This window comes from Dendrobates tinctorius, unplaced genomic scaffold (assembly GCF_039654945.1).
Source record: "Dendrobates tinctorius isolate UK_male_01 unplaced genomic scaffold, ASM3965494v1 ptg000029l, whole genome shotgun sequence".
Classification (NCBI taxonomy): Eukaryota; Metazoa; Chordata; class Amphibia; order Anura; family Dendrobatidae; genus Dendrobates; species Dendrobates tinctorius.
In genome coordinates this window covers 42,606,346-42,619,634 of record NW_027361697.1, presented here as the reverse complement: position 1 = coordinate 42,619,634, position 13,289 = coordinate 42,606,346, and the positions used below count along the sequence as shown (strand labels likewise).

The 13,289-nt window shown below is 41.0% G+C and overlaps 1 protein-coding gene across 3 annotated transcripts in view; it reads right to left on the bottom strand.

Moving 5' to 3' along the window:
- The window catches only part of VAV3 (vav guanine nucleotide exchange factor 3), a 275,259-nt gene that overhangs the window by 106,844 nt on the left and 155,126 nt on the right, over positions 1 to 13,289 (bottom strand). For all 3 annotated transcript variants that reach the window (XM_073571669.1, XM_073571670.1, XM_073571671.1), the window contains 5 exons: positions 10,726 to 10,794; positions 10,065 to 10,151; positions 4,124 to 4,209; positions 3,729 to 3,861; positions 2,364 to 2,473 (listed from right to left, as the gene is read on the bottom strand). In XM_073571669.1, the coding sequence (XP_073427770.1) occupies positions 2,364 to 2,473; positions 3,729 to 3,861; positions 4,124 to 4,209; positions 10,065 to 10,151; positions 10,726 to 10,794 (485 nt within the window). The remainder of the gene's footprint in view (positions 1 to 2,363; positions 2,474 to 3,728; positions 3,862 to 4,123; positions 4,210 to 10,064; positions 10,152 to 10,725; positions 10,795 to 13,289) is intronic.

Genomic DNA, 13,289 nt, shown 5'->3' with positions numbered 1-13,289 from the left:
CGCACACCAGAGTCAGTAATTGGCAACTGGTAGGGGCTTGGAGAGATTTCTGCCATAATTTCCACCACTTAGGCCTGTTTCACACATCATTTTTTTGGTCAGTAAAAATCCGCTAAAATGGCGGATAGCGGATCCGTTCCTGTACTGACCACAACGTTTGGCACCGGACCGTTATTTTAGCGGATCTGTCAGAGGAAGAATTTTAAAGGAACTGCCTGGGGAAGGAGAGAGGGAGAGAGAGAGAATTTTTCAGCCACCAGAACAGAGTTTAGGGTTAAATTTGCGGCTGAGTGAAGTCTTTCGGGCATGCGCAGTGAGAAATGCGGATCCTGCCGCCCGAAAAAACCTTGCATGGTCCGTTCGGGCATGTCGGCGGACGTCAAAATTTTGGCGGATCCGCAAAAAAATGGATCCAACAGATGGCCATCCGTCAAGATCCGCCGGTAATGCAACTCAATGGGAAAAAAAACGGATCCGCCAAGAAAAATGGCGGATCCGTTTTTTTGCAAAACGGCGGATTTTGACTGATGGACACAAACGGATGTGTGAAACAGGCCTTACTGGTGTAAATAAAGGAAAAGAAGCAGCACCGGTAATCTGAAAGAGGGGGTGCACGCCTGTATGGACTTAGTCCAACAAATATGGCGAGTGAGGCAGCACATCCACAGATATAATCCCTCTATTTACCCATGCCTTGTTTCAGCTCCAATGACTTTATCTCCGGTGAGTTTTTCTCCAAAAAATGCTCGATGGCGCTGAAACGTCACATGGGTAAATAAAAGGTTAATTTTCCGAATGTACTGCCTACTCGCCATATTCTTTTATTGTTGATGTGAGAAATAGGAAATTTTTCGGACAGTTTGTGGCAGTGTCCCCTTCCACTAAGCCAAGGCCATTATGTGAAGCTACAGGTTGCAACTTATGTAACCCAAACCTGGCATAAAAGCTTTGATGAATGCCCCCCGATGCGTGAGACCACCTAAAGAGGCAATTTGTGCTTAACATTGAAGCAACATCCTTTCAGCACTATACATGGGAATTGCATTGTGAACAATTGTTACCATCTTATAATAATAAATAATCCCATAGAAATCAGGACTTTTGTTGGATGTTTTTGCACTTTCTAGTAACGGTACATATGGAGCCACTTCTTTGCTGGCGACACAGGGAACCTCCATCCTCAAGACTGGAGACGGAGCCTCAGCCATCAAATCCTACCCAGTGCATGGTTAGTGAATGTGTTAATAATACTATATTTTTTCATCATTTTACATTTAAAAAGACCCACTGTAATCTGTTTTGGTTCAGCACCATTTCTGTGGTTGTCGTCAGTGATCATCCCTCCTATCTACATGCGAAGTCTGAAAACTGATTGTGTTCAACAGACAATCCGTGCACCGGCGTGATCTGAATGTGATCAGGAGAGTTTTTCATTTTCTTGATGTAACAATAAGGTTTGAATTCACTAATAACAAGCTGATATCTTAAAATAGTGAGGAAAAGAAGTAGAATGCGGAAGACAGATGAGAAACAACAAGTCACCCATTCATACGAGCGCACAAAAAGTTGGGCTGTGAACACATCTTATATATACACATATAGAAGAGGTAAAAGTTTTGCTACACTTATTCATGCAATAATTTTCCTTGTTCTTACTGAAATGTGAACCGTGTAGATTCAGACTAAAGGCAGCAAAACCACCAATGAACAGGAAATGGAGGCGAAGAGTAAAAAAAACACATGTAAAACAAACTATGTTTAACCTTAAATTCCCCAAGGTTTCCACCTTTTATTTTGATATCAGGTTTACAACCCCTTGGCATTCTCTAAGGCAGATTTATTAGGTCTTCTCCTAGAATGAAAAGGTGGTGTAAAGCTGTCATCAGACTAATTGGGGGTACTCTGGGAAATGTAAGGTTTAACACAATCTAGTGTGTTTCACACATGCTTCTTTACTCTTTGCTTCTATATGTGTTCCTTTGTGGGTTTTGATGCCTACAGCCTGATCTGCAATGTGCACATTTTAATAAAAACAAAGAAAATAACATTGCTTGACTAGTTACGGTATGTGCAAACTTTTCATACCTTATCAAGATTCTTATCAAGAGTCTGAACTTGCTCCTGTACCTGCATGCTCATGGACGGCCATGTTTTTTTTTTCATGATAAATAGTCTTCATACTATTAATTATTCTATTATTCTAGTATGTGTATAATCTTCTATTAGGTCAGATCTGCCCGAATTGATGAGTGAATAACTTTACTATATATACTGAATCACAAAATACATCTTTTCCATTTACATTTGAAACCTAAAGTCAAACATGACATCAGGTCCACTGTACAGACGTAAAGCAAACTTACAAGGCCATTGCAAATTGTTCCAGCAATTTCTTCTTTAAATCTCTGGTCTTGCAGTAGATTTCAAATCCGTTCTGCCCCTGCACATGTGTAAGGTAGAATCCATACGACCACTAAAAAAAACACGGATGTTACATTACTAACGTAAAGGGACCACGAACCCTGACACTGAACCACAGGAGCGTGCCTGGTGGGGCAAAAAACAAACTTCTATCAGGGGTGTTAATAAATTCATTGCTGATTTACACCTTCTAAAAAACGTCTATTAAACTTTGTTTTTTCCTTTTTTTTCTTTTCCTTTTTTTTTTCCATCTTAGGCAAGTTAGCAGCTGTTAGGGCCTCAACAACAGCGCAAGACATAGTTACCTGGAGATGTAAGAAGGTTACTACTTGTACAAAATGCCTCCAGACAGAAATAAAGTAGCTAATTTATTTTAACATTTCATGGAGAAAACAATATGGATCTAAAACCAGCAATGGAAGGGAGAAGGGTATCACTGTAAAGTTCAGTGTTTAATCAACCACTTGATCACAGCAAATCATTCATGATTACTTAGGGTTCTGTGAAGATCATGAGTTGATATTAAATACAAAACAAATAGTACACAAAGAATAAATTTTAAAATGATATGTACGTTAAGTCAGTACCTATAAAAGGATTATTGCCAACTATTTGTTTTCCTTTGCTCCAGAGATGTTATTTATGACTACAGTTTAGCTGCAGCGCTAATGAGAAGTCTAAGGTAGTCTAAGACACGCCCACCATCTCATCATTGGTTCAAGCTGCTGCTCTGCTTCTGCCTGGACCAATGGTGGGACAGGAGGTGTGTCTCAGACTACCTCAAATTCCCTGTAGTCGGTATATCTAAACTGTTGTCATAGATCACAGCTCTGCCCAACTATAGCAGAGCTAAAAAAGCAACTAAGCAGCAAGAACTGAGAAAAATGAAACAAAACTATTAATTCCTGGTAGGTACTGACTTATCTATAATTGTAAAGCATTTAAATGTTCAGGCAATTATTTGTTTTTTTTTTCATTTTTAATGGTCAAGCAATTAACTATTTTTAAGTGATACTTTAAAATTATCAATTGAGAATTGTATGGCCATGTTTTATGGTTGCTGGGCATTATCAGTTTAGGAATAGCAGCCTGAGTTATTTGACCATAAAATGCTGAGCTGAAGTTACCATAAAAAACACCTAAATGGAGACCCTTAGGCAAAACCATTAGGGTATTTCAGCGCGTGCAGCTGGTGTGCCCCTTCTCACAATCTTACACTCTTTCAGATATTTTTCTTTTCCAGCTATTGAGCGATCTCCCTTTTCCGCTTTCCATTACACATTTATACCTGTAACTTTCCCCTTTACCTTCTTATTCTCCTTGTCGTTAGTTGGATTATTCGTTATTTTGTATTTCTGAAGATCTATCACTTCTTTCATTTCATAATTGTCCCCTCTTCTTTTACACACAATGACGGCCTGATCAAAGAGAAATATATACCTAGGAAAGAAATGTGCAGGTCAGCACTATCTGTATTCAGTACAAGGAAAATGACATTGATTTCACTTAGTCACTTGGGTTCTTGCTGGAAATGACCCCCCAGGTCACTCTGTCTCCATGTGTGATCAGTAAACGTCTACCTGTCATGGGGTCGCTTAGTACACATGTCACTGTGGTTACCCTTAGCCCTTATTCCTGAGGATAGACTTGTCAATAGGTCAGATAGGCAGGTCATAGATCGCGGTGCTGACGCTCTCCTTACCTGTCCTGCCTCGCGCGCTTGTCCAGTGTACTAAACTTGATCTCACAATCCACTTTTGGTCTTCCAAACAACACCAAGGGCTGATTCTAGAAATAAAAAGACACTTTTTTTTCACAGAGCTCTATATGTAATGGCAATAAATGTTCTGCAAAACATTGTAATAAGTATTTAAAATGTACACGATATCTATTAATTCTTACATTTTTCAATATATTAGAGGGACCACTATGTGCTGCTGATCGGTGGAGATTCGGGTGCTGAGACCCAGATCCTGTAAGAGCGGCACATACAGAGCGGTGTAGGGGTTCATTAGAAAATCTATGGGTTCATTCATTCACTCTCACTATACTGTATGGACTCGCAGACTTACTATTCAACCATCATGCAGGAGAGGAGGACTTCAGAGCGATGTTTTGACCAAACGTTGGGAGTCCACCACCAATAAGCAGCACATAGCAGTCCACACATATATATATATACACTCACTGGCCACTTTATTAGGTACACCATGCTAGTAACGGGTTGGACCCCCTTTTGCCTTCAGAACTGCCTCAATTCTTCGTGGCAGAGATTCAACAAGGTGCTGGAAGCATTCCTCAGAGATTTTGGACCATATTGACATGATGGCATCACACAGTTGGCGCAGATTTGTCGGCTGCACATCCCTGATGCGAATCTCCCGTTCCACCACATCCCAAAGATGCTCTATTGGATTGAGATCTGGTGACTGAGGAGGCCATTTGAGTACAGTGAACTCATTGTCATGTTCAAGAAACCAATCTGAGATGATTCGAGCTTTATGACATGGCGCATTATCCTGCTGAAAGTAGCCATCAGATGTTGGGTACATTGTGGTCATAAAGGGATGGACATGGTCAGCAACAATACTCAGGTAGGCTGTGGCGTTGCAACGATGCTCAATTGGTACCAAGGGGCCCAAAGAGTGCCAAGAAAAAATTCCCCACACCATGACACCACCACCACCAGCCTGAACCGTTGATACAAGGCAGGATGGATCCATGCTTTCATGTTGTTAACGCCAAATTCTGACCCTACCATCCGAATGTCGCAGCAGAAATCGAGACTCATCAGACCAGGCAACGTTTTTCCAATCTTCTACTGTCCAATTTCGATGAGCTTGTGCAAATTGTAGCCTCAGTTTCCTGTTCTTAGCTGAGAGGAGTGGTACCCAGTGTGGTCTTCTGCTGCTGTAGCCCATCTGCCTCAAAGTTCGACGCACTGTGCGTTCAGAGATGCTCTTCTGCCTACCTTGGTTGTAACGGGTGGCAATTTGAGTCACTGTTGCCTTTCTATCAGCTCGAACCAATCTGCCCATTCTCCTCTGACCTCTGGCATCAACAAGGCATTTCTGGCCACAGAACTGCGGCTCACTGGATTTTTTTTCTTTTTCGGACCATTCTCTGTAAACCCTAGAGATGGTTGTGCGTGAAAATCCCAGTAGATCAGCAGTTTCTGAAATACTCAGACCAGCCCTTCTGGCACCAACAATCATGCCACGTTCAAAGGCACTCAAATCACCTTTCTTCCCCATACTGATGCTCGGTTTGAACTGCAGGAGATTGTCTTGACCATGTCTACATGCCTAAATGCACTGAGTTGCCGCCATGTGATTGGCTGATTAGAAATTAAGTCTTAACACACAGTTGGACAGGTGTACCTAATAAAGTGGCCAGTGAGTGTATATATATATACTGTATATATATATATACATACATATATATATATATATATATATATATATATATATATATATATGATGTTCGTACTTCGTAGTCGAAGATGACTATGGCTTCAGGGTTAGAAGAGAATTAATAGTTATGGGTCCGGAGGTGGCTTATGAGGCCAATCAGGGCCTGAAGGTTCGCCCACATACTTGACATAAGGAAGTAGATGTGGTCAGTACACCAGATTCTGCTTGTGCCTTGCGGACAGCACGCTTTCTTTTTGCGTCCAAGATTTCCCATCTTCAGCTGCATGTGCTCCTGAGGTGATCCTGCCCCGCCAAACTGGACAATCCAGGGCAAGCTCTTCCAATTCATTGATGTTAACTTCCAGGTTTTTGAGAGATGCCTTTAGGCAGTCTTTATAGTGCTTCTTCTGCCTACCAACTGCACGCTTTCCTGGCCACAGTTCTCCGTACAGCAGTTGTTTTGGTAGTCGGCTGTCTATGTATATTTTAATACATAAATCGATAGTCACCTTTTAGGGCGCAACCAGATGGTTATATAAAGCGGACCAAGATCGGAAAGCAATACTCGGACTGGCCAGCAGTTCTACCGAACCGAACATGACAATTGCATAGAAATACATGAAGATGACACGATCAGATGACACGATCGGGTCAGGAGATCTGCCGGATAGACCCAGCACTGCCTTCCAATCCCAGCCAAATTTATGTAAATGTGCCCTTAAAAGGATTGTACTCAATCTTACAATAATTTGCTGATGACCTCCAAACACTGTGACCCCACCCAAGAAATGGGCTTTGTGGAGCCGCCAGGGAGTGGAGCAGCGGTTGAGTATGCACAGTGTTCAGCTATCTCCAGCAAGTCAATACAGACTGAGGCCCAGTGGTCAGACCCCCGGGATTCAATAACTTTTAATATTTTGCTTAGCATAGAGTCCCATTTACAAGTGGCCGCCTTGTTGCTGGCACATGGGTGACACAGTTTGATTAAAATGTGCTCTACGAACTTCACAATTTTCTGTGTGTAGCGATAGTGGAATGCATGAACTTAATGGGCCTGATTTATCAAAGAAAAGTGATGAGCTGCTTCTTTTTATGCATCTGCGCCCATCCACCGATCTTTTCAAAACTGTGTTAATTGTAACAAGGTACAGCTGAATCTTGTGCTGCCCCAGTTCATCTACGTCCAGGGCACATGGGGATATGAGTGTGTTTAGTAAGCTGTTTGCAGACTACATCATATAGTTTAAGAAGCGTGAATTATCATTTCATGTATTATATATTGGAGTTCACAAAATTATCATTAACAGGTTAATACCAAAACTTATTGCAAAAAGGTTTTGGTGAACTTGAATGTACAATTTTGATTAGTTCAATATTTTCCCGTAGAATTGCACATTTGACTCCCCACCCTGGTTGTTACAATGATACAGTACCGCCATACAGTGCACTACTGACTCTTTACCGCAACTGGAACTGTTTAATAAGTAAAGCTACAGCAATGTATTCATTATCTTCTTATGCCCTCTTGTGGTCATCCCCGATATTACACTACTAATCAGAATAGACAGCACATAAAAACTAATAACTGCGAAAAATGTGCTGCATATACAGCTACTGTACAAAATCCCCTGCTATCTACTTGTGACCTATAAGTTGCAATGAGTTACATGCATACACCCCATGTCTGATATACACTATGGTAGGGTACAATTACACGTAGACATGCTGTGTAGAGAGCCATGTACAGTAGATAGATCCCTGTGTGTCCTAGAATAAGATCATTTGAACATATTCCCGATTGCTAAAACCTCCACCGGTCTCTGAATATAATTGTCAGCGTTCTGAGAATGTCTATAAAACAGTGGACACCACCTGGACCAGTCGGACAATCTTCTACCTAAGGCTATGTGCACACAGAGACTTTTTTATAAGCTAAAGCCTGAAACCGTTAAAAGAAGTTTAAATACTGAACATATGCACATTTTCTTTGTTTTTATATTTTACATTACTGTGCACTTTTCCAGGCATATTCCAGATAGAATCCACCTGAAAAAGACGCCATGCGCACATAGCCACAAATCTCCCTTAAAACTGTTCAAGAACTTGAAATATCTTCTCCAAAAATGCAGCAAAAAGACTATGTGTAAACACACCCTAAGACCGGGGGTCTCACTTGCGAGCATAATGCAAGAAACTCGCGCATCAATACCCGACACTGCTGCCGGCACATGGGACCGGAGTATGCGGCTGCATAGAAATACATGCAGCCGTACACTTCGGTCCGAGTGCGGGTATTGATGCGAGAGACTCACACGAGTTTCTCGCATCAGACTCGCAAGTGTGTCCCCGGCCTAAGGCTATGAAAATACAGAGTTTTTTCGAGGAGTTTCCAGAGCAGAAACTGAGTGTAAACTCTCCAAATCCTCCTCCAAATCTCAAAATTCTTCAAAATCTTGAGCGCTTCTGCCATTTTTCTCCTCCAAAAAGTTAACAAAAAGACTCTGTGTCTCCATAGCCTCATACAATGTGCACACAACATCATGGGACATAGTGCACAGAAATGTCACAACGAAATTTGATAGAAAGGAGTAGAAGAGATTTCCAAGCAATATTGAAGCAGTTTTTGAGGAGGATAAAGAAGAGCATCTGTTCCAGAAAACTCCCTAAAAACCTGTGCATAAACATAGCCCAAAGGTATATTCACACTACATTCTTCTTTCGGCGATTTTTTAGCAGAAGATGCCTCAGGAATAACTCGCTGACTCTGGCATTTCTTGGAGAGTTTTCGCCTTCCATTGAACATCTTCCTAGCAGTAAACACCATATGAATGGACCTGTCACTTCTTTTAACTGCTTGACGTTTTTGGAAGCCTGAACCATATAAAAGACTGAACATAAAAAACAGAAAGTCGTTTTTTTGAAAAGATTCTTTTGAGCATTTTGTGAGTGCAGTTTTCAGTGTTTCTAGGAGCTGATCCACTCCAAACATGCTGGAGAAAAGCGAAGTTGAAGCCTACACCCTCCAAGCTCTCACTGTGCCGAGGTATCAGCTGTAGAACTGCCTGTCCTTGGTGTTGGGTGATTTAAAGCTCCTTTGTATATGGAGACACACAGAGGTTATTTTTCTCAGATTTTATTCTCACATTTCCAGATTCTGTATGCAGTCACAGGAGAAAAATAATTGTGTTATGTTCTTTCACGTGTCATATCATGGGGGTAATATTGCCCTAACGCAGTGTTTCCCAACTCCGCTCCTCAAGAGTCACCAACAGGTCATGTTTTCAGGATTTCCTTAGTATTGCACAGGTGATAATTGCATCACCTGACAAGAATTCAAACACCTGAGCAATACTAAGGAAATCCTGAAAACATGACCTGTTGGTGGCTCTTGAGGTCCGGAGTTGGGGAACCCTGCCCTACATATAGCACTGGTGGAGAACATGGTGCCTTGAAGAGCAATTAAACCTCTATATTGTTACAGATGTTACATAATTACAAGCACATCGGTGGAGGTCCAGGTACTGAGACCTCCTCCGATCACTCAAGCTCTCTCTTTTCCCCCGAGCTCAGGAGAGCGGAGCACAGCACTGAACAGGGTATGGATGCAATAGAAAGCATAGGTTTGGAGGCTGTGCACTCCTGTCCTTTGGGCTGTACACCTCTTGGGTGGGAGTCTCAGGACCTTGAACATCATTAACCTGCTTGTGATTATAAAGGGAATGAAAAATGACAAAATATAACAAAGGTTAAGCTTCTCTTTATGGAGGCATCAAGTAGTGGCATATAGAAAGTTTGTGGCACAAAATCACGTGCCTCCATACAGGGTGAATCCAGGCGGACTTGTCATGTGCAAGGGTGCTTATGATAAATGGGCGTAATGGTGGGTTTCTAATAAAGTCATGGAAGGAGGTTAGTTGGAGTGTGGTGATACATAGGGAACCATATAAGGGAGAAGGTTATCTCCAGGGGAAATAATAAGTCAAGTAACACCCAACCTGTCTGATCTTCCCTGTACATAGCCTTTCCCAATCTTACAAACCCCAAAGAACAGTAAAATGCTAGACATTTTCCAGATAATTTTTAGTCTAGAACATTTCTGATGTCCCCTTGAATATGGTTGCTCCATCAACCGGCTGACATTAGACCAGTGTTCATGTCCTGGTGTGCCCATTGTCCTAACCTGACACTGCCATTGCTGCTCCCAATGTTCCCACAGCAGGAAACACTCACCAGGTTCTCTATGCAGTGCTGGTATTGCTCGATTTCACGAATTGTCTCCGTGTCCCTTTTAACCTCATTCACATACTGAGCTAAATCCTGTAAAGAAAGGAGACACATTACTGCTGCAAACTGGTAAAATTGTTGCGTGCTGTTATAGAAGCTCCAGTATTAGCAAGTCCATTCGTTACTGACCATAATACTATTGTATACTACACATCATATTGTATTAGGCCCGACTCTGATAGTGATCAGCTACTTTCTATATTCTTAAAAGGGTTCTTCCATCAGTATATAAGCTTAGTTAAAGGGAATTTATCAGCAGGTTTTTTCTACCTTATCTGAGAGCAGCGTGATGTAGGCAAAGAGAAGCTGAATCCAACAATTTATCACTTAGATTATTGGGTGCAGCCGTTCTCACACAGTTTTTAGATTTAGTAATACAGCAGAGCTGAGGAAGCACATTTCCTCATCACTAATGAAAAGTTATCCAATTTTTGGGGATTTATTTTATACACTCATGTGTTGTATCCGAATACTAAGTAGTAGGCAGATATGAAAATGTGCTGTTCTATGCCTTAGAGTCATATCAATAAATTGAGCATTATTGAAAGGTGAAAAGTCACTTTGAGAAGTAATTAGCAGCATAAAGTGGGCAATGCTGACCCCTTACCTTCATAGCATCCAGGGACAGGCGCAGGTTGTTTTTCTCTTGTTCATCAGTAGTGTGTTTTACCAACTCCTAAAAAAAATGAAATGTTAAGGATATAAAAGCTGTGGGCATATTTCTAAGCACTTTGTAAGTAAGGTTAGGGGGAGAAGGATATAGTCAGCTCCCCAGTCTTGATTAGATTCCAAAGTCCATCCATGCACGGAGCCGCCCTGATCAAAGGCGTAGTCAAATTGAAAGCAGAAAAAAAGGGGGATGCCGCCAGGGCAGAAATTCTTATAAATAAAATTTCACTTTTATTTAGAACAATACTAAAAACATTGCCTCAGGCTTGTCCATATTGTGGTGTCCCTGGTAATCTACCGACGCGTTTCGACCTGTTAGGTCTTACTCATGGCATGAATACGGTCCCTCATCGTGATAGTTACATACAGATCAACAAAGGAATACCAGGTGCAATCATTAATATCATTAAACAGACAGGTGGAAACTCCCTGCCCTGTTATCGCTTCTAAAAATATTACAAAGTGATATGAATAAAAAGAAAAAAAAGCCGCATTGCAATATACTGTTACTAATCACGATGATATATCTGATTGCAACAAAAGTTGTAATAATAAAAACACTTGGAAAACCCGTTAGAAACGTAGAAATTAATTAGAACTAACAAAATAATAAAGTGAAAATTATTTTTGCACAATTGTAACCATACAGAAAATCAGTCATACTGTAGAATTAAATCCAACCTCTTATTTTAAGCATAGCAGTGTCCTGGTTTGCAGTTTAAAGATCCAGAAAGACTCACGATTAAGAACTTTACATCTAAAATCTTCTCCTCTGTGCGATTTAAATACTTTTTCAATGGCAATGACCTTTAGGGTGTTAGCATTACCTGCATGCACTGATCTGCAGTGGTTGGACACTGCTGAAATACCGTGGGTAGCCCCATTAGCTGCACCAGAAAGATGTTTTCTGAATCGCCTTTTTAATGGTCCAATAGTACACCCCACTAGTGATGAGCGAGTATACTCGTTGCTTGGGTTTCCCAGAGCATGCGCGGGTGATATCCGAGTATTTTGGCGTGCTCGGAGATTTACAGTAGTTTTCGTCTTCTTAGCTGCATGATTTGTGGCTGCTCGACAGCCTGAATACATGTGGGAATTCCCTAACAAATAGGCAATCCCCACATGTATTCAGGCTGTCCAGCAGCCACAAATCATGCAGCTGAGACGACGAAAACTAAATCTCCAAGCACGCAACAAATACTGGGAGGACACACGAGCATGCTCAGGAAAACCCGTGCAACGACTATACTCGCTCATCACTACACCCCACATATTGTAAACCACATGCATTACACCCGATGAGTTACAATTTATATAGGATTTTATAGGCTAAGATATCCCAGTCACCCTAGATGAAAATGTATCTATTTTTTGCACATGGTTACACATTTTACAGGGGTGGTGTCCACATTTGTAGAAACTTTTATAAGTTAACCAAGATTTATTTTTAATACCTCTTTTATTCCTGTGTGAATTTGTCAGAATAGACAAAGGTTTTTTTTTTTATTTATCCTTAGACCTCTTGGTATGAGATTCTTTGACAGATAAGATTTAAGTGAAGTCATATCCCACCAAAGTCTTATTTCTTTGCTTTTACGATTTTCCAACTTTCTAAACAGATCTTCTGGTTGAAAATTGAGATCAATTTACTGAGACTATTTATGGTATCTGATCTGCAGACATAATGTTATAGAGTAGAAGAGCTGATCAGATTGATCTACATTTTTGTGGGAAAAGTTTCAGTAAAAGAGATTTATCCTTTCAAATCCCTTGGGTTTGTCCGCACATGAGTCCAGTTGGCAGTCCTATACAGTTATTGACAGTCTTCTCTATAGGAGTGTACATTCGGAGATAGCTGTCCATGTAGACTTGTCTACAGTGGGAAGACAATGATGCAAATATGGGCTCATATTAGCAAGCACAAAAGCACCATCAGGCCCGACCTCGCCAAAAAGCCTGTCCCAAAGCATTTTGTGGAGAACAGGCATTCGGTGAATAAATTAAGATTTAGGGTTATCAACAAGGTGCCTGTACAACAGAGGTGTGGGGACGGGCTTAAAGTCTTGAAGAGGAAGGAGTTAAGGTGGGTCTATGAATTAGAGGGTCTCCAACCTAAGGAAAGTTGCCTGTACTAAACTTTCTCCTTGACCGAATATGTCGTCAGAGTCTGGTTTTAACATTTTTTATTTCTTTATTTTATAGGTTTCCCCTCTCCTTTTTAGGTCAGTGATTGCTGGATTCGGTGGGATAGAGGTTGACATGACTCCTTGAAGACAGACATAGATGACGTTTTTTTAACTATAGATAATAGCATATGATTGTTTTTGTTTTTGTAACTTTGACTCTGTCTCCATCCACCGATGTCCCCTGCACCTACCTTTCGTTTTCTCCCTGTTTTTATGCGGGCATTTATTTTCATTTTATTTATTTTGGGTCATAAAGCTGTTAATAGATGATCATATCTCCTTGTTGCTGTGGTGCATTGAGGCTTTGATTGGGATT